Source organism: Homarus americanus, unplaced genomic scaffold (assembly GCF_018991925.1).
Source record: "Homarus americanus isolate GMGI-L3 unplaced genomic scaffold, GMGI_Hamer_2.0 scaffold42442, whole genome shotgun sequence".
Taxonomy (NCBI): domain Eukaryota; kingdom Metazoa; phylum Arthropoda; class Malacostraca; order Decapoda; family Nephropidae; genus Homarus; species Homarus americanus.
The window spans coordinates 460,948-486,521 of NW_024742103.1; the positions used below are offsets into that span (position 1 = coordinate 460,948).

At 42.8% G+C, this 25,574-nt stretch overlaps 1 protein-coding gene across 1 annotated transcript; it reads right to left on the reverse strand.

Moving 5' to 3' along the window:
* On the reverse strand, window positions 1-25,574 carry LOC121876487 (sodium- and chloride-dependent glycine transporter 1-like). The gene is made up of 11 exons (XM_042381591.1): window positions 25,240-25,574; window positions 15,776-15,910; window positions 15,234-15,377; window positions 9,828-10,038; window positions 9,051-9,244; window positions 4,731-4,914; window positions 4,101-4,338; window positions 3,416-3,644; window positions 1,670-1,782; window positions 998-1,321; window positions 1-491 (listed from the first exon to the last, which is right to left on the reverse strand). Exons 1-11 carry the CDS (start codon window positions 25,433-25,435, stop codon window positions 429-431), a joined length of 2,031 nt encoding a protein of 676 aa, XP_042237525.1. The 5' UTR covers window positions 25,436-25,574; the 3' UTR covers window positions 1-428.

A 25,574-nucleotide genomic window follows, 5' to 3' on the forward strand; every position in this document is an offset into this window, starting at 1 on the left:
GGCTGTCACTAGTCACACTTCAAATTTCGGAGCATATTGACCACACGCTTCGCAGATAGTTGTTTTAGCTACTGTAGTACAGGTGACATATACATACTATTATATATCATTTAGAAATTGTTATATAATATTTATATACTATTATGAACTATTTAGATACTTTTAGATATATTTAGATACTAATCAATAGCAGTTTTATACATATACTGTACTGGTAGATATATTTAGAGATACTACTTAGATACTGGTAGATACTATTCCAATACTGGCTCTCATTGGTCTTCCGTTCGTAGTGGTTTTTATTGGCAAAGTTATGTATAGCTTCCTAGGTCTATCCACTACCTCCATAGGCCTACAGCTGTTTTACAAGGTCCACAATATCGCCCTCAGACTTGAGTTCAGTTCACTGTTGAATATCGTATCTTCCTTCAATCGCTGGTGGTCGCTAGGTGAGTAAAGGGGGGCGCCGCCTCTATCACCCGCAGTTTGATCTGGGGGAGACACCGAAGGAGGAAGTCACTTGTTACACAGAAGATGAACTTTGGTGCATACATACATACACGTTGACACACACACACACACATACATACACACACACACACACACACACACACACACACACACACACACACACACACACACACACACACACACACACACACACACACACACACACACACACACATACATACATACATACATACATACATACATACATACATACACACACATACATACATACATACATACACACACACACACACACACACACACACACACACACACACACACACACACACACACACACACACACACACACACACACACATAACACTAATACCAAACACTGTAGAATATTTTGTTAATCTCTTGGAAAATACAAACAAACTATAATCAGAGTTATTGAGGCGAGTGACGCAGGAGGCAGGTGAAATTACACCTGTTCACTAATTAGGTTATACCATTATCAGGTAAATATTTAATCGTGTTAACTAACCTCGTCTTTATGCTCGGGAAAACCCTGATTGTCGTAGGTATATCTGAACACTCCTTCCCGTTGTTCCTTGGAGCTGGTGGCGGTGGAGGAGGAATACGTCTTACCAAGCAGTTTCCTGGTGTGTTGTGGGCAAAACTCCGGAGTTGGCCTCAGGAGCTCCATGCCCTTCTTTTCCCCCTTCCACACAACGTAGATGGCGCCCAGGGGTAGACAGACCACAGAGGAGGCACAGATAAACCAACCCAGGATTTGGATTTTGTCAGGGAAGATGTAGGAACCGAACTGGATAGGTATCGCGTAGTAACATGACAAGACGAGAAGCAGCTAAGACGAAACAAGGTGATACAGGTACGTTAATAAGTGTCTCAGTATATTTTTCATATAACACACACCCCATAGAGTATCTTTACGATTTGGTGTTTGAATGACACAATGGACGAAGCATTTTGACAACCCTACCGTGACAACAGGAGTCGCGGTGTTCATTTCGAGATTTATTTGACGCCTCGGTAAAGATGCATTTTGGAGTGTGTGTGTGTTGCTGTATCAAATGCATAGGCGTATGAATATGCAATGTATAAATCTATTCAGTTATACATTATTGTTATCAAGTGAATATATGTATCAACACAAAGAGAAATAAATGTATGAGATGTGAGGAGAGGTACGAACTGCGAGGCAGAGAGGCGTGAGGAAGAGCCAGGTGAGGCGCCAGTACCCACGCAGAAGGAGGGGCACGTGTATACCGATCTCCTCCTGGATAAGCTTCAGGAAGTTGCCGCAGCCTGTGGGGAATGGTGTGAGGTCAGGTAACGTCAAGCCAATAGTTTCTTAATCACCGTGAAGAGTTTTTCTTTAATGATATTAAACTGCTAAAGAAAATGGTAAATTTTTTATTATAGTTATGAATAGTTAAAAGAAAACTCAGAAGTGTAACAATATTTTAGATAATTTATTCGAGAACCAAATATATCATCCAGTGAAAACAAACACATGAGTTAACAGAAAACGGGAATCTGGACAACAACAGTGTGATGTGAGGTAAGTCCTGGTCCTCGGCGTTATCGTGAGAGTGTTTGTGCCCACAGGGAGTCAGTGGTTGAGGTAGAAGGACTCCTGGTCTGGTTGGGAGCTGTTCGACTATTGTGACGTTTTGGACTTGGTCGTATTTAACAGATAAATGTCGCTGGCACGAGACCCACCACTCCTGGCAGGGGGTGAAACACGCCCTTGGACTAAATGGGGAAAATCCGTAGGTGGTGACGTCATTCTGGCGTAATGGCCAGTGTTGCCATAGCAGTCATGTGGTTCCTGGCGCTTCAATTGTACAAAAATCCCCGCCATGGATATATCAAAGGCCACTCGCGATTTGATGGCGACCTTCCATGCAGAGATGAATGAGAATGAAGTTTTTAGGTAAGGATGTAGGCAGCTGTCAAACAGGGAGGTACTACCGCCTGGGAAGATATTGGAAGCATAATATGTTGTCTAATGGTAGACCCTACTGCGATATGCGACCAAGTCCCAGGTTGCTGATCTGACTTTCTGCCTCATTTACACACAATTGTAGGGTCTCAATTGTTTCTCTTTGACAGCACCACAGATACATAACCTATCACTCTTCATATCATTTATTTTTTATTTTCTGTGTTTAAGTTATATATTTTTTTTGCCCCCAGGCCCCGATGTGTATTGGTGATCTGTGCCCGGGTGGACTAATCCCCGTAAAAAAAGAGAGAAGGAGAAAAAAAAACACTACTAAGATGAAGGAACACGGTGCTTAACAGGCCTCGTGGGACCAAATGGACTACAACTGTCTCAACTCCGGTAAGCGCGCCAACATCAGTTATTTAGGTGTATGTAACTTATGAATCATTATTTTCAGAAAGACCATTGACCAGAACAGTTATCGTGACACACTTGGGCGTTTACTCTGCTTTATTTTGTTTTATTTGAAGTTATCCCTCGCATTAACCATTGTTTTCTTTGAAACTATCCCGCGTATTTACCGTCGTTTTCTTTGATATGTGAGAGGCATAACTAAGGGAGCTTTTTGTGTTTTATTTTACTCCAGTGAATAATGTACAACACGCTTATTAACTTACGCCCTGGGACCAGATTCTCAGCAGGATAGTACTATGAAAGGTTTATTTGCGCTAAAGGTCAAAATATTATAACAAAAGAGCAAATTTTAATTGATTCGGTTTAGTTTAGTTTTTTTTTCGTAAGTTGACAGATGTACCCAGATAAAGATAAATAAATGACGAATAAAAGATGGTGAATAAAAATCAGTCATAGGTAAATTTAGTGTGGCGAAAGTGGGAGAGGAGAATGATATCAGTCAGTGACGAAAGGCGTACCGTAGACTGTTATGGGGACGCGGAAAGTACCACAGAAAACAAGGGCTGAGGAACATACCGTAGATGTACTGCACGAGGATAATATCTACCAAGCCCATGATGATGAGCGAGATCCCGCTGGCCTGCCAGACGAAAAGCTCTGTCATGAAGACGCCTCCTTCAGTCACCATCAACAGACCACAAACAAACATTCCCAGGCACACTAGGGTCACCACCAGAGGCTTCTTCTTCCTCAGGTGTTGGAACTGATCAAAGATCCCCGTAGTGAGAGTCTCCACCATACAAAACTGAAGCAGCGAGTAGAGAGAGAGAGTTAATATAAGGATCGATGGTGTCTTGTCATAGTTCTCATCTCTATAAAGGCTTAACTTGGTTAGTGATTAGAAGGATGTATAAAGGGTTTGGTAAAGTAGTTGATAGTCTTTTGTTTTAGGGGGGGGGGTTAATCGACGTGATTCCAGTTCATATATAGGATAAAAGAGAGAATCTGCAACGAGACAGTGAAATTTTGCAACTATACAGAAAGAATCTGCAACTAAAAATGAAAATCATTGCAAGTACATGTGGATGGTGGGGGGGTTCTTCAACGATACATAAATATATTACTATTTCAGAATAAACTTATTGGAAACACTTAGGAGATATTTTGCAACTAAAGGAAGAAGATATTACAACTTCAGATTTTTTTTTCAGAAAGATGAAATGAGGTATTTTGAACTCAGTAATATTTAATTGGGGAGTACCTGAGTGTCCAGTCCAACAGTGATAAGCATAAGGAAGAAGACGATGGACCACACAGGAGAGTAGGGCATGCGATTGATGGCGGCCGGATACGCCACAAAGACCAGACCAGACCCCGACCTCACCACATCCTTCACTTCCACCCCGAGTTCGGTGGCCAGGAACCCGAGGATGCTGAAGATCACGAAGCCAGCAAACACTGACGACGCAGAGTTGGCGAAGGCGATGATGATGGCGTCCCTGTTGAAGACGTGGAGAAACAGAGAAACAGCCAGTACAGGGAGGGAAACAGAGAAACAGGTAGAGTAACAGAGAGACAAAGAAAACGAGAAGAACATGGACAGAAAGGATTATATATTCATTATAACATATAGCTTAGAATGGTCTTGGTTGAATTACCTTACTGTTTGTTTTTGTTTGTCTACCGCCACTATCTGTTTACATGTCGAAACATTGTGAAACGTATGATGATTTTACTGAATAAATATCTGTTTATCTACCCATCCATCTATCGAGCTATCTATCTATCTAATCTAGCCATGCGAGTTTGTTAAAGTTCCCCTTCCCCTCTTACGCCCTATCGTTTTCTGTAATCACACATACACGCACAGCCATGATTATGGTAGTCTTACCTCATGCAGTTGTTGTTAAACTTGTTGTACGACGCTAGAGTGATGAGACAGCCGAAGGAAGACCCAATAGAGTAAAATATCTGTGTGGCAGCGTCAGACCACACCTCTAACTCCATCAGGCGAGATATGTTAGGCTTGAGGAAGTAGTACTCGATACCGGTGTAGTAGCCCTCCAGTGTGACTCCTGAGTGACGCAGGTAAACAGTGTTGAAGTAGGAAGCATGAGTCTGGCTTTCATGTGTATTCCTCTATAAACTAAAGGCTTATTTCAAATATGGTGACAAATGGCACACACACACACACACACACACACACACACACACACACACACACACTATTACTACAACCTGGCCTCCATCCTTCCCCAAATAGCCATACCTTCGCCACCATTTTATTACCTTAATATTAAATATCCTAATACATAAGTAACTATCCTAGCTGTGTTGAGTTAGTTGAGCCGCCGATCTATGCGGCATTCAGTGACTGTTGCCTCGTAGTCAATATCTGCAACTGTTGTCGGCTTTGGGGCCGATGCTCTCGTTCCCCTGAGGCAGAGCAAAGCCGACCTAAGGAGAGAGAGAAGGACAGTCGACATCTCATCCAGGCTGTAACATAACTTCTAGGCTGCTGCTTCTGTTTGGAGATCACCTCTGCGAGTCTGGCGTAGAAGCATCTTGCACCTGGTCCCATCCCACCAGACGTTGTGAACACTAGAGGAGTGAAGCTGCCTTGGTCAACGTTCTGAATTCTCTCCCCGCATGCCCTTATCTTGTCGTTATCGTTCCCCCTGTGTGCAGCATCGAGAGCTAAGTTACGGTGACATGCGGCCATGGGATAAAAAATCTTGATGTCGAAGAAGGCTCGCTGTCCCCATGTCCAGAATTTTCGAGGCGCAAACGTCAACACAGGCTTCGTTGGATGTGTTTGAAGTCCTATGTTGGAAAGTCTCACCGTCCAATGGAAGGAGGGTCGGTTCTACCCTGACATCACTGCAGATTACCTTCAACATATTTGCTGTGAGATCCCTTATTTCGTCATGCCTCATGCATATGAAGCCCCCTTTCTTGCACACCGTGGCGTGATCGACGTCATAGGAAGAGCCACACACGCATTGGGAGGGCAAACCTTCCACTGGCCTACCGTACCTTAGAGCATTGGCATCTGTATATTCTTGTTTATTGAGACTGAAACCATTTGCCCTTATCGGTAACGTAGTTAACCAGTTCGAGGTGCCCACCTCCTGCGCTATAGCTACTTTCTTTTTCTTCAAATTTTCTGGTACTTGCAGCAACAGTTGCTGCAACTTATCACTTTGGCCGTGCTGTCGTTCTGTCGTAATGGACCTTCGAATCTTGTTTACTTCAGGTATGCACCTCCCCTGTTGGGTTCTGAGCTATTATGTGGTCCGTGTGGGCTGCCGTGAGCTTAACTGAGTTTTGATGTTCGGTGGCAGCAATCTCTTTTGGATTGGTCTATCCCATCCCTCCCAGTCTCGGTGGTAGTGCAAGGAGTGATCTTTCTGCTGGTGTTAAGTGAGGGTGTTTCACTAATTTGGGAATGAAATTGACGCTGATAGCTTCTTCCAGAGGGTGAAGGAGGGGTCCGATATCAGGCAAAGTGCGCATCAGGTAGTTCCAGTGATGCTTGACTCCATGGGTGAATGCCTCAAAAGTCGCATGTGGCTCTGTGTTAGCAATCTCAGACAGAGCTTGGATTTCCCTAACCTACTCATTCACCTTTCCCGTTACTTGCTCGTTCTTGAAATCCGTAGTGCCAATTACTGTGCCTAGGTGTCTTTGGCCATCTTTTGTTTTTTCGACCTCACTTCCACCGAACACCTCCATTGCCCGTTCATAATGTTCTGGCTTCACAATGAGGAAGGACTTGCTGATGTTTGGGTGGTACCCTATTTGTGGGCCTCATGATGGTACCAGGTCCTACCACTTTTTGATGTCCTCCACTTTTCCTGCTCCTGTAAGGTCGTCAGCGTACGCCACTTGCTTGACCTCATTTGTTTCAAATTTTATTACATGTTGGAGCACGGATAGGCCTATTGCGTACATTGCCATTGTAACAGGGTCCTCCTGCGTTGTACCCTCGGTTGACTGTATGATGATATCACCTCTTAGAGCCTTATTGTTTACTATATAAAGGTCTGATGGATTCCTATAGGAGTTTTCAACATACATTGCAAAGCTTGGACACTTGATCTTGATGTTGTGCATTGCGGCCTTGCGGTTAAGTATGTTGAATGCGTTTGAAGCGTCCACCAGGAGAACGGCCTCACAATCACGCTGCTCAAATATCGTTCTCATAGCGTGAATGGCAGCTTCCCCTCCAGCCTGGTGGCCAGCACAAACTTGCAGGTTCCCTGCAGCTGCCCTGACATCATCCTTTACCATCTCCATTATGCATTTTCCGATGATCCGCCTCAGCACTTTCCCCACCCCTATTGGCCTACATCCTGGATTCTTATCCAGGGGAATGAGGCGGCAGGCCGTCAGAACATGGAGGTGTTGGTAGCACGAGGATGCTAGCTTTCTTGCAAGGACGGCAATGCAGTACAGAGATCACTTGCTTCGGGGCCAAACTTGTTAGTGCTGAGGATGACTCTCCAACGGTTTGTATCCAGACCTGAAGGGCTGGCACCTCCCTGAGTCTTCAGTGCCTTTTTCCACACCATCCCTCCTGTTATTTTCTCGAACAAGACAGCATTTGGTGGGATATAGTCACCCTGGAACCTGATGCCTTCGTCTTCACTTGCAGGGGGATGTTTTTCTTTCAGTTGTTTTAATGTCTCTTTTTATTGGCAGAACCCCACCAGAGGATTCCTCTGTGAGAGATCTTACCACCGAAGACACTTTTCCCACACTCATTTTGTTTCCAAACTTTCTTGCAACGTCATCGGTGTTTTGCTTTCCGTCTCCTATAAATTTTAGTCTCTCCTGCAGTGTTCTTGCTTCACATAGGAGATCATCAAGGGCCCCATTCTGCCACATTGTCAATCTTCTCTTCATTGCTGCCGCATTTTCTTTGTGCTTAGTCTTTATGTGTGTCCTCTGACAGAAAAGATGTATTATTGCCAGTATTTGAAGAGCTAAAGAGGCAAGGAAGCCAGTATCCAGAAGGGTCCTGACATTCTATACAGCGGCCGTAAGAGGTTGCAAAGTTTATTTTTGTTTTGATCTGTGATTATGATTGTGTTTTCGACCACATAAAGATGATCTTACTGGGTGCGATTACCCAGACAAATTGGTTCTTTAGGCAGGCTATATTTAGGGCACCTTTTCTAGCCCCCTTCCCATGTTGGGTGAGCAGAGTGTCTCCTCGAAAGGGCTGCTCAGTCGCACAGACAGGACCGGATTACACTGCTGCCTAGATCCCAGTGCATAAACGACCATGTTATTTGTGCCGCCCATGTGCAGAGTTGTGACTAGAGACCCCTGGCTGTCATCTCTGCCTATTTCCGTCGCCACTCGTCCGTCGCCATAGGACTTTTGGGGGTATTGGGGTTTTAATTTTGATGAGGAGTATGATGAGCTGGATGATGGCTGCACTTGAGTTGATTTATGTGGTGAGGCAGGAGCGCAGGCTGCAGCCACACATCTTAGCTCTTCCAGTGGTGCAAGTTTTGCAACGACTGGGGTGAGGGAGAGTTGCAATGAACTGCCGATAGCCCAGTTTTTGGGTTTCGCCTTGGTAGCCTGTCCATCATGCATTGCCTTCATCCACCGGTATAGTAGTAAGGTTCCCATGGTGGTCACCTCTTCCACTTACACCGCCGTTGGGGTCTTGTTGGAGCTCTGTAAGCATGTCTGCTAGATGCTGAACTCCACCGCAGAATTTTCGTTCAGGGTTTACTCCTGTAGCCTTATATCTGCCAAGGTTAATCCACAAGGTAACGAGGCAGTGGTTGGTAGGCACCTTTATGTGTCCACATGCCACTGGGCCTATGCGCCGTCCCTCTGGGGCCCACTGCTACTTCAAGATTCCCTGGTGATCTAGCCTGGGCTCACGAGGCACCCAGTTACCGTGTGTTGCCACGAGGAGACACAGCAGGAGTCTTCATGATGAGAGGCTGTGTACTGGCAGGGGAAGACTTATGCAATTTGCTTTTCTGTTCGCCATGAGGGCTATCCAGCGGCGGTAGGTGAAAGCGAGAGGAAGCAAACAGTTCTCAGCATGCACCTTAACACTAACAAAGCAGTTCTTTGCTTGCACCTTAACACTAACATAATGCTGCCACACTAGAAGCATTACACCACTCTGTGCACACACACACACACACACACACACACACACACACACACACAAATTTACCGCGAATGAGGAGGATGACCATCACGACATACGGGAAGGTGGCAGTGAAATAGACCACCTTTCCTGTACTCTTCACTCCCTTGATGAGACAGGCGCCCACGATGAACCAAGCCAGTGCCAGACAGCCCACCAGCTCCCAGCGTAACCCTCCCATGTTCTCCCAGCTCCTCTCAGTCATTGCCAGCACCCTGTTCCTGTAGAGTAATAGAAGAGGTATTAACTCTCATACAACTGTGGTATATTAAAGGTATTATGTCATTATTAATGGTATAAGTTATCGTACTCAAAGGGTAAAATTATCGTACTTAAAGGGTAATATTATCGTACTCAAAGGGTAATGTTATCGTACTCAAAGGGCAATGTTATCATACTCAAAGGGTAATGTTATCGTACACAAAGGGTAATGTTATCGTACTCAAAGGGTAATGTTATCGTACTCAAAGGGTAATGTTATCGTACTCAAAGGGTAATGTTATCGTACTCAAAGGGTAATGTTATCGTACTCATGGGGTAATGTTATCGTACTCAAAGGGTAATGTTATCGTACTCAAAGGGTAATGTTATCGTACACAAAGGGTAAAGTTATCGTACTCCTGATTTATATACTGTACAGCCCCGTAAATGTATTGAATGCATATCATTATGTCTAAATCAAATGTAAGTTTGTATATTTTCAGCCACCGGCTGCAACTCTATTAATAAACCGTTGATTATTATTATTATTATATTATTATTATTATTATTATTATTATTATTATTACTCTCTCTCTCTCTCACTGTAAATAGTCTTCAGCAGCAGATATTTTCCTGATGGCACTATTAGCACTCAAGATGGTGGTGGTGGTGTTGAGTGGATCCTGACAGTGGGTCTGGTTGTGCTCCACGAGGCCGGCCACGTGGCAGTAGTCGCTGACGCTGACGCAGGTCTTGTTGTAGTAGTAGAGAGACTGGTTCTTGCAGGGGGCGGCATCAAGCTCCGTGAAACACACTACGGAGTATTAAAATGGTGTCATGTATATTCGGTGAAGAGGCATGCCTCCAGTTACACTTGGGTATGATTGATTGAGTTTTTGAATTATTGCAAGCATCGTAATGACAATTCGTTGAAACAGAAAGACCCTCAAAAGTTTGCCTGTGCTGTTTGCACTTCTAAGTCCTGGTATATCTTGTTCATGTAGAAAAAATATGCTACAATATTAGAACACACACACACACACACACACACACACACACACACACACACACACACACACTACATCCCTGACCACCGTGGGGTCAAGACCTATTCCGGCGCTGCTCCTGAGCAGCGGCCCCCCTTGGCCAATGTTCTGCCCATTCCCCAAGTCCCTCTCCCCGACCCATCCTCACCACCGGGATATCAACATAATCAAAAGTGACAATTTCGTTTCGGAAAGAAGTGGGAGCAGTGTTGAACAGTGATGAACAGTGTTAAAGCCAATAAATTCAGCACTAGACAGTACCAGTGAGAACCATGACCCACCAGTGAGATAAGCACCCTTGGGAACTGACCGCCATCTTCTGACAAGGAGCTGCTAATCAGTCCACCATGGGAACAACAGAGGGTCGGCTTCACACCTGACTTCGAAATAACACAACACCACCCAGTAGGGTGAGGTACTGTGCCACCACCCCACACCACCCGGTGTCCCCATAACTACTTGAGGTCCTTCATATCAACACCCGAGGACGAGTTACTGCACCACGTGAACACCACACCACCCGGTGTCCCCATGACCACGGGAGGTATTTCATATCAACACCCGAGGACGAGTTACTACACCACGTGAACACCACACCACCCGGTGTCCCCATGACCACGGGAGGTATTTCATATCAACACCCGAGGACGAGTTACTACACCACGTGAACACCACACCACCTGGTGTCTCCATGACCAGCCCACGCCCGGGCCATCAACTGTAAACTGTAATAATTTGTATGTTCAATCATTGTTCCTTCTCCTTTCAGTAATGAAAGCTTTTGTTAAACAATCCACCCACCCCATGTCTTTGTATGTAATAAGTCATTTTTGTCCAATGTATATTTTCAGACTTCGGGCTGCCAACTTTTTCAATAAACCGTTTATTATTATTATTATTATTATTATTATTATTATTTACAGACACACAGAATCCTTATCACTTAGCCACTGCGGTGTCTTTTATCTCAAATTCAACAACAATTTCTGACCTCACTAGGGGAAAGGTCACGGCAGGGTTAGCTCCCGAGGGATAATTATCAGATATGGCCAGCGCTATGTGCGGTCTTGGTTGTGCGAGTTTGTTGACCAAACTGGAGTGGTCCATGGAAGAATTGGCGAGGGCCAAGGAAGAAATTGAGAGGGCCACGTTGGAGAACCTGAAATTAAAGGAAGAGCTGGCGAGGCTAAAAGGGGAGGCTGGACAGGGAAAGCCAGTATCTGACGAAAACTCAAGCGCGTGGAAGATTGTGAGGAGTGGGAGGACCAAGCTGGTGGTGAAGAAGTGCACCAAGCATACGACAACAACGACAACAACAGCTAAGTGTACCAACTCGTTCAGTCCCTTGATAGACGAATTGGACGTTAGTACAGTCAGGGACAGGGATGACAAGGAAGGTATAAAAACTTTAATTGTTGGTGACTCACAGGTAAGGTACTTGGACAGGGCCTTTTGTGGTAAAAACAAAAATAGGATGAGGGTGTGTTTGCCAGGAGCTGGGGTGGGAGATATAATTGAGAGGATGGACAATATCTTGTCTGGTAATGGGAACAAACCCATTATCTGCCTCAGTGCAGGAGGCAATGATATTGGCCGGTGTAGGAGCGAGGAGCTTCTTGATAAGTTCAAGGCAGCTATAGATCGTATTAGGTCTAAGGGAGGGATCCCTATCATATGCTGTGTCCTGCCTAGAAGGAGAGTTGGCAGTGAATGGTTGTCAAGGGCGGTTGGTGTCAACGACCGTCTTGACAGATATTGCAAGTCAATATCTGTCCCATTCATTGACAACTGGGACAACTTCTACGGCAGAAGGGACCTTTATGCTAGGGATGGGGTGCACCTGTCTCGGGATGGGGTGGCAACCCTGGCTGGGTCTCTGGAGGGGACAGTTCAAAGGATATCGAAGTCTTTAAACTGTTAGGGGAACATATGGGCACGGGGGTGGGGGAAACTGCAGTGGGAGCAGGTAAACAAAGTAAAAGATTACAGGGAAATAGTGTTAGGAATGATGACAAAACTAAATTAAAAAGTGAGTTTAAAACTAAACGCTGTAAAGGGAGGACTCAGAACACGACTAACTTAAATGTCTACCACGCGAACAGTAGAAGTATGAGAAACAAAATGGATGATATTAGGGCCTTGGTATGTACCGAAATAATCGATATAATAGCATTCACTGAAACATGGATCAACCTAGACTCACGTGAGTTGCCGGTCGAATACCAAATTGCGGGTTACAAATTGTTCCATACCGATAGGCAGACCAGGAAAGGAGGCTGAGTAGCAATCTATGTTAGGGATAATCTGAAGTGTGAAATAAATAAGGAAATAAAAACTGAGCGGATTACAGAAACAATCTGGATAGAATTAATCGACGGTAGGGAAAAATTAATCACAGGAGTAATATATAGACCTCCCAATCTTGATAGAGTCAATGAGCGACTTATCTGGGATGAAATGCACAGGGCTTCCATACACAACAAAGTCTGTATAGTAGGCGACTTTAACCTTGGCCAAATAGATTGAACTGACCTTACAGGTAACTCAGAATCAGAGGATTTTCTCGAGATGATCCAGGACTGTTTCCTAAGTCAACATATAACCGAACCCACACGGGGTAATAATATACTCGATTTAGTTCTGTCGAACAGAGAAAACCTCATTAGCAATGTCGAGGTAGGGAACGAACTTGCAAACAGCGATCACAAAGAAATTAGATTCCAGTTAGATTGTCAGGGCAGACGTAAGGAAAATTCCACTAAAGTACCAGATTTCAGAAGGGCAAACTTTGACAGTTTAAAAATGCAGCTGAGAGAGGGGGTGTCGCGCTTGGCCGTGAACTTGACAGATGACTCCGACCTGATAACGAGATCTGAGATTGCCGAGTTCCTCGACAATTTAAATAATGAGTTACTTAATGCACAAAGGCAGAACATACCATACAAAAAGCTCAGATCAGACAACAATGACCCTAAATGGATAATTAATTATTTAAAGAACATCATTGGCCAAAGGAAGGCTATAGGTAGAAGGATAAAGCGTGGCGAAATTTACCTCCACGATTATTACAAGATATTGGCGAGTAGGGTTAAAACCGAGATAAGGAAAGCCAAGAGGAATAATGAGGTAAGGATAGCAAGGGAGACGAAGACAAACCCCAAAGGATTCTACCAAATGTTTCAAACTAAAACACGAGAAAAGATTGGACCAATACGGTCAGATACCGGATAGCTAACTGATAACGACGGAGAAATAAGCAATAATTTAAATAAATATTTTTCAACAGTTTTCACCACCGAAAATTTAAACAAGATACCCGAGGCACCGACTCTATTCAGAGATAGAGAAGAAAACAAATTAAGCGAGATAGTAGTGACTAGTAACAATGTTAGCAAGCAAATAGACAAACTAAAGCCTAATAAGTCACCTGGTCCCGATGAGATATTTGCCAGAGTATTAAAGAAATGTAAGGAAGAGCTTAGTATGCCCTTAGCAAAGTTGTTTAACATGTCCTTAAAAACAGGAGTAGTACCAGAATCCTGGAGGATAGCGAATGTAATACCGATTTTCAAGAAGGTGGATAGATCACTATCCTCTAACTACCGCCCAATCAGTCTAACATCAATAGTAGGCAAATTACTGGAAGCAATCATTTCAAACTCTATTCGAAATCACCTGGAGAAGCACCGATTGATCAATGATTCCCAGCATGGCTTCACAAGCGGACGTTCTTGTCTAACTAATCTATTAACATTCTTTTCATCAGGTTTCGAATCGGTGGACGAGGGGCACAATTATGATGTGGTATATCTCGACTTTAGCAAAGCCTTCGACAGAGTCCCCCACGAAAAAATAATTAGAAAGGTAGAAGCACATGGCATCAAAGGTAGCATCCTTAAATGGATTAGGGAGTGGTTACAGGACAGGAAACAGCGAGTGAGCATTAACGGCACTAAGTCCCATTGGAGCAACATCACAAGTGGAGCTCCCCAAGGCTCAGTACTTGGACCATTATTATTTATTATATACATAAACGACATAGATATCGGCATAGACAGCAACATAAGTAAATTTGCTGATGACACTAAAATAGGACGTGTTATTAAATCTGACGAGGACTCCTCAAAACTACAGGAAGATCTAAACAAATTTTTCGAATGGTCTTAAAAATGGCAGATGAAATTCAACGTGGACAAATGTAAAGTACTCAGTATAGGAGATGTAAACAGGGAAACCAGATACCAGATGAACAACGATGCCATAGAGAAATCCGACTGCGAGAGAGATTTAGGAGTAATGATATGTAGGAACCTTAAGCCAAGTAAACAATGTGTTTTTGCTCGTAACAAGGCTAATAAAGTACTTGGGTTCATACAAAGGAGTGTTAGTTACAAGACTAGCGAGGTCATCCTAAAACTGTATCTTGCGCTTGTGAGACCACACCTGGATTACACAGTTCAGTTCTGGTCACCGTATTACAGAATGGATATAGAATCATTGGAAAGAATTCAGAGGAGAATGACAAGACTAATCCCGGGCATTAGGAACCTTGAGTATAGAGACAGGTTAAAGCATCTTAATTTGCACTCCCTCGAGAGACGTAGAGCGAGGGGCGACCTGATAGAGAAGTGGAAGTCAGGGCTAAACAAAGGGGACATTACAAAGGTACTCAAACTATCCAACCAGGAGCGAACTCGTAACAATGGTTTTAAATTAGACAAATTTAGATTTAGGCGTGAAATAGGTAAACACTGGTTTGGAAACAGAGTAGTGGATGAATGGAACAAGTTACCAAATATCATCATTAACTCGAATACGCTGAATAGCTTCAAACATAGGTTGGATGCTTATATGAGCAATAGGGGTTGGGTGTAAACGGGACTGCCCAGTATGGGCCAATAGGCCCGCTGCAGTTTCCTCCATTCTTATGTTCTTATGTTCTTAATTAAAGGACTTTACTCACTTGGGGAGTTGAAGTCATTAGTGCAGTTTCCCCAGGGCAAAACACTGCTGAAGGAGGCGAACATGTAGAAGAGAGTCCAGGCGAGGATGACGTTGTAGTAGATGGCGACCAATGTACACAACACCACCATACCCCAGCCGAGACCTGATGAAGGTATACCCGGAAATTAACACACACTAAACTAGATAACTCAATATTTGTTTGTCTTTGTGTATGCTGTATAGGTTGAGTGAGTAATGTTATCTGTTAGTTCACTGTATGGATTGGATGTTGGAGGGTAAGAGGGAAGAGGGTAGTAGGGAGGGAGGGGTAGTAGGGAAGGAAGAAAGGAGAAGAAGAATAGAGGAAGGGTAATAGCGAGAGAAGGAAAGAGAATAGGAGAAAAAGAGGAAAGCACGAGAGGGTTAGCATTCCATCTAGCTACCTACCCCTACCATCCTAACGTATGGGTTTCTGAGTGTGGAAGCATCAAAAGAGGAGACTTGGTGTTAGTGTATGGATCTGGAGTCTACGGCTAGAACACATGGCTATATGGTACTTACCTGAGAAGATAGGAGACAGCTTGGGGAAGAGAGCGACGGGGCTAAGGCTGACATATTGACCCAAAACAAACTCCAGGAAGAACATGGGGATACCGGTCACCAGGAGCATTGTGACGTAGGGGATCAGGAACACCGCTGGGGATGATAATATTTTTATTTGGCTTTAAACCAGTGTGTGTTGGTATTTACATGTGAATTATGCCAAATTTCATTCATAAAATCATAATTCTGTGACCTACAAAATATTATGTAGGGGTTTTTATTTAATAGTTTAGAGGGTTTTTTTTAGGATTTAAGATAATTTATTTATTTATTTATTTTTTTTAGATTTGTAGGAATATTACCTACGCGGACCTAAAGCTAAAATGCTGGTCCACCCATAATTTAATCGTGCGAAGGAATTTATATTACCAACGCAACCCTTTGTACTCGCTGCCAGACGTATAAGCGGTTCCGGCACTTTTTTTTTTTTAGTTTAACAAATTTATTGACAAAGCTTGTAGTACAGTTTGCCTATTCTGAGTAATTCAGTCAGGTCTTGACACTGAGGGTGGTATCACTTCTCACTGCCACGCAGGACAGAGGTTCATACACAAAGAAATACATCATATTCATTAACAGCTATAAATGTATAGAGGTCAGATTCATGTGGGTAATGTCACTGTTCACTGCCATGCAGGACAGAGGTTCGTACACAAAGAGATGCATCTTATTCATTGACAGTACATATACATATATATACACACACACATACATATATATATATATACATATACATATATACATATACATATACATATATATGCTGATAACCACAAGGAAAGAAGAAAACACGAAGTTCCCAAGCGCTTTAGTGTAATTCACATCTTCAGGAGTGAGTACAGACTGTACTCACTCCTGAAGATGTGAATTACACGAAAGCGCTTGGGAACTTCGTGTTTTCTTCTTTCCTTGTGGTTATCAGCATATACGTAGATCACGCGCACCTACAGTGATTTACTTGCATACATATATATACACATATACATACATACATACATACACACACATACACACACATACATACTTATACGTAGGTCAGATTCATGTGGGTAATGTCACTCTTCACTGCCATACAGAACAGAGGTAAACTTTGTGATAAACCTCTAAAGCATACACTTGAACACTATATTATTGAATGTGACACTGTCAAAGACTTCAGGCCACCTGACTTATTGTATCTTGAACTATGTAATTACTACATTGAATCAGGTGTGCTTGAGGACATTCTTCTGTTTATCCCAAATTTGCCAGCCCACACTGATTAGTCTTCAATTAGAATATGACTCCAATGTATGTGATCCACTGACCTATATATACTGCTAATGAATATGATGTATTTCTTTCTTTCTTTGTGTACGAACCTCTGTCCTGCGTGGCAGTGAACAGTGGCATTACCCACATGAATCTGTAATGAGACAAAATCTCACATGAAGAGAATGAATATATATAAGTAGGAAGTATAGAGAGTAGGAATGTAAAGATAGGAAACTTGGTAGCGTGGCCTGGATGTTATTTGCACAGCGTCACTACGCTTATCTTATCTCGTATGTCAATACACATATATCACTTCTTAAAGGGACAACTTGTTAAACACCTCTTGATACAACTATTTATTACTTCACTCAATGACATGGACACATTAATATCACTATTATATCGGGGTACTAACACATTATGCTTTACGTTACTTGACACTGACTCTCGGACACACCTGAATGAATACACTTCCCACAGTAGGTAACTCACCCTAGGACGTTCTGACAAGACTCACGTGTACCCTGACGTAGGCCCAGTGAGTGCTGGCTGGGCTGCCTCCTATGGGAGAGTCTGCTTAGCTGGCGATGCCGTGGTCTGGTCGGGAGGTCTCCCTCCCGACCTTGGGAGGGGACGTGCGTGACTCTGCTTAGTGAACCGAGTGACGACCCGAACGGGAGAGAGATGACAGCAACCAGAATGAGAATCAGTATGACCAGGATCAGAATGATAATCGTAATGCTCGTGGACGGGACTGTAGGGCCTTTATATGGGGTCGGCCCAGCCGGCTTCTGACCTCTAACAATTAACACTAAACTGGTTTGATCTGGATAGTTGTGTGCAGGTGTGGTCCTGGCCAGGTGTCTTGGCTAGGTGCGGTTGTAGGTCACCCGGCTCACGTCATTAGCGGGCGAGGTCAAGTCCCTTGGGTCGACCTGAGGTGTGTCAACCCGGAATGTGGTGGTACCACGAGGTCTGCAGTGCTCTTGCTGTTAATGCGGCATAATTCTGGGCTGTAAGGTTTGGTCTGACAATCACTCATTACACCTCCCGCCAAGACCAAAGCTTCATCACAGAGACTGATGCCACATATAGACAGCAACATCACGTGTGGTGTCAAAGATAATCCCTGGGGCGATAACATAGTCTCACATTTACAAACAACAATCTCATAGGTGTATGTTTTTCTACTGGCGCTAGTTTGATCTGACAAAGCTCACTATACCTCCCGCCAAGATCAAAGCTTCTATGCCAGGAGAAACAGGAAACATAGCAAGTGAACATAGAATGAAAAAATCCTTCATATGTAGCATAGTGTCCGAGGCAACCTTGCAAATCACATTCTACAAACAATAACAGGTGTTACATTTCCTTATCAGCCCATGTCAAAATAATAATTCATCTCAGTCAGTAATATAGCTACAACATCGTGTTTCATAGTCCAAGACATTGATCAAATGAACTCATAGAAAAAAGTGAGACTAAAAAAAAGACATTCTTTGTAGTAAACATCAACAAAATCAGAGAAAATACTTCAAAACACACAAAAAATGTTCCTACTTCACATCTTAGGGTATTGATATCTTTTTATTATACATCAACAACATCAGTACATTAGTTGGGTCCGGCATAGCTCACGTCTTCCATCCAGCTGGTATCTGAAAAATAGGGGATGGCGGCAGCTCAGCAGCTGTAGTCGGTTGGTCCTTCATCATCGACTTTCTTGTGATGTCAGGACAGCACATCTTCTGTCTTCTTTCTTCACATAGCACATCTTCTGTCTTCTTTCTTCACATACCGCACCTTCTAGGTCGTTTCTCCACACCTTCTGACTTCTTCTCACTTCCTCCTGGTTTCTATACTATTCCAGACGAGTTTTCTGTCCCATCTGCGTTCTTCCTCTACGTTTAGAGCCTCATTTTCAACGTCTTCTAGATGAATTTTCTGTTCCATCTTCCTTTTTTCTTAGTACATCATCATTTTCATATTCCAGACGAATTTTCTGTTCATCTGCGTTTCTTTATACATCTTCATTTTCATATTCCAGACGAATTTTTCTGCTCATCTGCGTTTCTTTATACATCTTCATTTTCATATTCCAGATGAATTTTTCTGCTCCATCTGTATTTCTTCTCTGCAACATCATCATTTTCAACATATTCCAGACGATTTTCTGTTCATCTGCCGTCGGCCCCCTCCGGCCGGGATGAAGGCCGGTCCACTGCTTGGGCTGTCGTCTCCTTAGATGACTCGTAAGGCAGGTTCCGCGGACCAGGGCTCGCCCTCCGTACGTGAGTGTCGGCGAGACCAAAGACCGTCCTGTCTTACACCTTCCACAGTGGTGAATCCCTCCCTGGCTGGGCTCACCAGGGTTCGTTGTGTGGCGATCCATTCCACACTCCTTAACTTCCTAAAGTAGAAAAATATAAAATCTTCTTAATCCTAGACCAAGGGAGGACTTGAAAGAAGTGACGTGGTGTGTGGTGGGTTTCGTGCTGCCTTCATCAAGCTGCATTCATCACGCTGCTTTCATCATGCTGGTTCTTCTCTGCTCGTATGTACTGTGGTTGACGTCCGGCTGGCCATGGGTGGTACTGTGAGTGACATTTGACAGAGAAACAATCCTAAAGGGATGATGGATCAGTTGGAAGTGCATTCGCAAAAAAAAAATTCACTTCAAAAGATTCTAACTATCACTGTACTGAACACTAAGGGGAATAGGCGTGAGTTCTTACGTTAAGTGCGCTGCCACCATTGTAATGAGACAAACACAATGAGAGGAAGAATATATATATAAGTAGGAAGTATAGAGAGTAGGAATGTAAAGATAGGAAACTTGGTAGCGTGGCCTGGATGTTATTTGCACAGCGTCACTACGCTTATCTTATCTCGTATGTCAATACACATATATCACTTCTTAAAGGGACAACTTGTTAAACACCTCTTGATACAACTATTTATTACTTCACTCAATGACATGGACACATTAATATCACTATTATATCGGGGTACTAACACATTATGCTTTACGTTACTTGACACTGACTCTCGGACACACCTGAATGAATACACTTCCCACAGTAGGTAACTCACCCTAGGACGTTCTGACAAGACTCACGTGTACCCTGACGTAGGCCCAGTGAGTGCTGGCTGGGCTGCCTCCTATGGGAGAGTCTGCTTAGCTGGCGATGCCGTGGTCTGGTCGGGAGGTCTCCCTCCCGACCTTGGGAGGGGACGTGCGTGACTCTGCTTAGTGAACCGAGTGACGACCCGAACGGGAGAGAGATGACAGCAACCAGAATGAGAATCAGTATGACCAGGATCAGAATGATAATCGTAATGCTCGTGGACGGGACTGTAGGGCCTTTATATGGGGTCGGCCCAGCCGGCTTCTGACCTCTAACAATTAACACTAAACTGGTTTGATCTGGATAGTTGTGTGCAGGTGTGGTCCTGGCCAGGTGTCTTGGCTAGGTGCGGTTGTAGGTCACCCGGCTCACGTCATTAGCGGGCGAGGTCAAGTCCCTTGGGTCGACCTGAGGTGTGTCAACCCGGAATGTGGTGGTACCACGAGGTCTGCAGTGCTCTTGCTGTTATATGCGGCATAATTCTGGGCTGTAAGGTTTGGTCTGACAATCACTCATTACAAATCTGACCTATATATAGTGTCAATGAATATGATGCATTCTTTGTGTACGAACCTCTGTCCTGTATGGCAGTGAACAGTGGCATTACCCACATGAATCTGACCTATATATAGTGTAAATGAATATGATGCATTCTTTGTGTACGAACCTGTTCCGGCACCAAGCTATGATGAAACTCTCGTACAGTTGTGTTTATGGTTTTACTCAATGGGTAACATACCAAATGACGTTAAGCTGTGTTAGGAGAGGATGACGTCCAAGAGAAGCCTCATACCTCATTTCCCTTCATCTCCATTAAAGGGAATAAGAATTACTTTATATTCACCACAGAAAGAAATTTACCTTCTAAGATATGACTCTACCTCCGCTGTTAGACATGGAAATTTTGTATACAGTTCAACTCTCGTGTCCAGCTTCGACTTTATTATTGTAATTTTAAATATGCGTTTTCAGACAGTGATGATGATGATGATGATGATGATGATGATGACGTATTACTTGGAATATGTGTTTGCATTACAATAGAATTCTTCGTAACAGAGTGTCGTCGGGAAAATTTAAATCATTAGAAAGATTCGCTCAAATTCTACATCAATTGCAGAGTCGAATTTGTGTGTGTGTGTGTGTGTGTGTGTGTGTGTGTGTGTGTGTGTGTGTGTGTGTGTTCAAGGTGACGGAGAAAGTGAAAGCTTAAAATAGTTTCGAAAATCTTAGAGAGGGATGAAGTCGAGACAATGGAGCGATAGTTAGAGGGATTAGAATGGTCAACCTTCTTCGGGATGGGATGAACCGAGGCATGTTTCCAAGAAGAAGGACACTCGCCCAGAACACGGAAGGGTATTCCATCTGGAACGTGCGTCTTACTCACATCCAGATTGGATAACGCACCAGCAACCGTGCGAGTGGAGATTTTAGGAAAGTACACAGGTTCAGTAGGAGGAGCAGGAGTAGGAGGGATAGAGTTGGAATCGTCTAAGGTGGAGTTAGAGGAGAATAAGGTGTCAAAGAGATTGGCTTTATTAGGGGGAGAGTTGGCTATAGATTTATCAGGTCGGGAAAGAGGGAGTGCAGAAGTTATTACAGGTGTGTTTGGTTAAGGACCAGAAGGATTTATTAGAAGAAGAGTTAGTCAGGACAGCGGTCTTTCTTTTTATAAAATTCCGCTTGGCCCTACGAAGAATAACATTACAACGATTCCTAGAAGTAATGAAAGAGGAGTGGGTAAAAGGAGGAGATAGTTTCATAACTCGATATGCCCTATCTCTCTCTCTCCCTGCATACAAGAGAGCAGGAGCTACCAAACCATGATTGTAAAGTAAAAGTTTTGGTAGAAGATGGGATAAATGCACTCATACCATCTTGTATAACCCCAGCAATGTTGTCAGCACATACCGAGGCGTCCCGAGTGGAAAAGCAACATTCATCCCAGAGAAAGTCGGAGAAGAATTCTCGCAAGGACTGCCAGTGTGTCCTCCGATAGTGCCATAGTTGGCGTTTAGAGGGGGGTGGGGGAGGTGGTCGTACCCAGTTTGATTTAATAGAAATAAGATTGTGATCATTATGTCTAAATCAAATGTAAGTCTGTATATTTTCAGCCACCGGCTGCAACTCTATTAATAAACCATTTATTATTATTTTTATTTTTATTATTATTATTAAATTGAGTATGAATAGCGTGAGGGGTTAGAGGTAAAACAAAGATCAAGAATGTTAGCAAGTTGATCGTGTCTATCTGGAACACGTGTAGGGTGTTTAATTATTTGATCCAGATCATTAAGTTAGGAAAAAGAGAGTGCCTCGGCTCCACCTGGGTCATCCCTTACAGAGCCAAGCCACCCTCTGTGATGTACAGTCACGTTCAAGATTCTTAGAACACTCCTGGAGACAGCTGGCAACTCAAGACCGTAGTAAAAATTATGAATAAATGTAAAAGTGATCGGTGATTGGTTACTTAGTTCCCCGTTGCTTAATTAATGGTTGGGCTTTGTTGTTTCGCATTATATTATGCCTTTCTGCTAGTATATACTGTTAATTTGATTTTAAAATGGATAGAGCAATGAGCCAACCTATATGAATTTATATTTAGATAAATAAACATAAGTAAAAATCGGTAAGTATGTTAAAGAACATCATGCATCGGGCACAGCTGTGTGTAGGCTGCTTATGAGGTTGCCTGTTTATCATTAATTTATACTAATATTGTCTTCAAACGTTTAATCCCTTTATAGTAATTAATCTAATTGTATCTAACCGATGCTAAACAAAACTTCTTTCTTAAGACGCTGATTTCTTGCAACACAAACTGCTGTTTTACTTCCCTGTGTACAGTATGTGTGCGCGCATGTGGAGTGTGTGTGTGTGTGTGTGTGTAATAATAATAATAATAATAATAATAATAATAATAATAATCTTGAACGTGACTGTACATTGATATCCCCAGGTAGAGGATCTCGGTGTTGGGGTTGTGTGGATAGCAATGACTCATGGCAAGAAGTGAGATAGTCAAAGAGTTCCAGATAGTTGGTATAGTTGGGAGAACAGTATAGGAAACGAAGAAAAATAGTCATAGTTGGTGGAGATATTTTGAGCAAGATGACATCATAAAGGGAAGATTCAAGATCCATGAGTCGAGCTATACTGGAGGTGTACGTGTGTTGCAGTAGACATCAATGACGACATGAAATAGAGAACAGACATGAAATAGAGAACAGACATGAAATAGAGAACAGCCATGAAATAGAGAACAGACATGAAATAGAGAACAGCCATGAAATAGAGAACAGCCATGAAATAGAGAACAGCCATGAAATAGAGAACAGACATGAAATAGAGAACAGCCATGAAATAGAGAACAGACATGAAATAGACATGAAATAGAGAACAGACATGAAATAGAGAACAGACATGAAATAGAGAACAGCCATGAAATAGAGAACAGACATGAAATAGAGAACAGCCATGAAATAGAGAACAGCCATGAAATAGAGAACAGCCATGAAATAGAGAACAGACATGAAATAGAGAACAGCCATGAAATAGAGAACAGACATGAAATAGAGAACAGCCATGAAATAGAGAACAGACATGAAATAGAGAACAGCCATGAAATAGAGAACAGCCATGAAATAGAGAACAGCCATGAAATAGAGAACAGCCATGAAATAGAGAACAGACATGAAATAGAGAACAGCCATGAAATAGAGAACAACCATGAAATAGAGAACAGACATGAAATAGAGAACAGCCATGAAATAGAGAACAGACATGAAATAGAGAACAGCCATGAAATAGAGAACAGCAATGAAATAGAGAACAGCCATGAAATAGAGAACAGACATGAAATAGAGAACAGCCATGAAATAGAGAACAGCCATGAAATAGAGAACAGCCATGAAATAGAGAACAGACATGAAATAGAGAACAGACATGAAATAGAGAACAGACATGAAATAGAGAACAGCCATGAAATAGAGAACAGACATGAAATAGAGAACAGCCATGAAATAGAGAACAGCCATGAAATAGAGAACAGCCATGAAATAGAGAACAGACATGAAATAGAGAACAGCCATGAAATAGAGAACACAATGAAATAGAGAACAGCCATGAAATAGAGAACAGACATAGAGAACACATGAAATAGAGAACAGCATGAAATAGAGAACAGACAGAACATGAAATAGAGAACAGCCATGAAATGAAATAGAGAACAGACATGAAATAGAGAACAGACATGAAATAGAGAACAGACATGAAATAGAGAACAGCCATGAAATAGAGAACAGACATGAAATAGAGAACAGCCATGAAATAGAGAACAGCCATGAAATAGAGAACAGCCATGAAATAGAGAACAGACATGAAATAGAGAACAGACATGAATTAGAGAACAGTGATGAAAACTTCCATGTTGGAGTTATCGGTCTTTTGCATCAGCCAGCAAGTAAATACACACGATGATACTTGAGCAGTAATTTATCTAAACCTAACAATAAGGTATGCCTGTGTATGTCAACATTGTATATGGCCACAAGTCCTGCATTCCTCGGCGGCTTGAGCTAGTATGTGACGTCACAACCAATCACAGAGCTTTTCGCAGTCACGTGACTTTTTAGCTTCTTAAAACCCTTATTCTTTACCATAATGAATTTAAGCGTCTTGTTTACCCATTGACCTGCCACCTTTCGAAACAATTCCGACCGTCAACTCGCCCCTTACACTAGACTACACACACACTTTATCTTATTTTTTCTATGTACAGTTCTTGTTAGGTCGTCATTCCCAATAACATCACGTAGAGAGAAGTTCGTACTGATGATTACAATAGCCACGAGTATTGTAATGTTTAGTACAATATTAAAATAAAGAAAAAAAGTATTGCGTACACGACATTGTCTGACAGTGATTTCGTTGTTTTTCGTTTATTATTGTGACTGACGGTTCCCACACTTGTTGTTTTAGGAATAGAATGAGAGAGAGAGAGAGAGAGAGAGAGAGAGAGAGAGAGAAGACATTACTCACCTCCACCGTTTTTGTAACAGAGATAAGGGAACCTCCAGATATTGCCGAAACCTAGAGCATAGCCGAGGCAGGAGAGGAAAAACTCAGAGTAGCTTTCCCAATTATCTCTCTCGTTTTCCTCTTTCTCCTGTAACTTTATCGTTGTTGTCGTGCTTATTTCCTCTTCCGGTGACTCAACCATTGCTGTCGTCTTCATTATTCCCCTAACTCCTTCCTTATCTTCTTCCTCTTCTCTAGTGACTCCTACCTCCTCTTCTTCTTTCTCCTCTTCCTCTTCTCCACTAACGACACCGACCGTCCTCGTCAACCACCTCACCTGCACTGGCCCTTCTTAT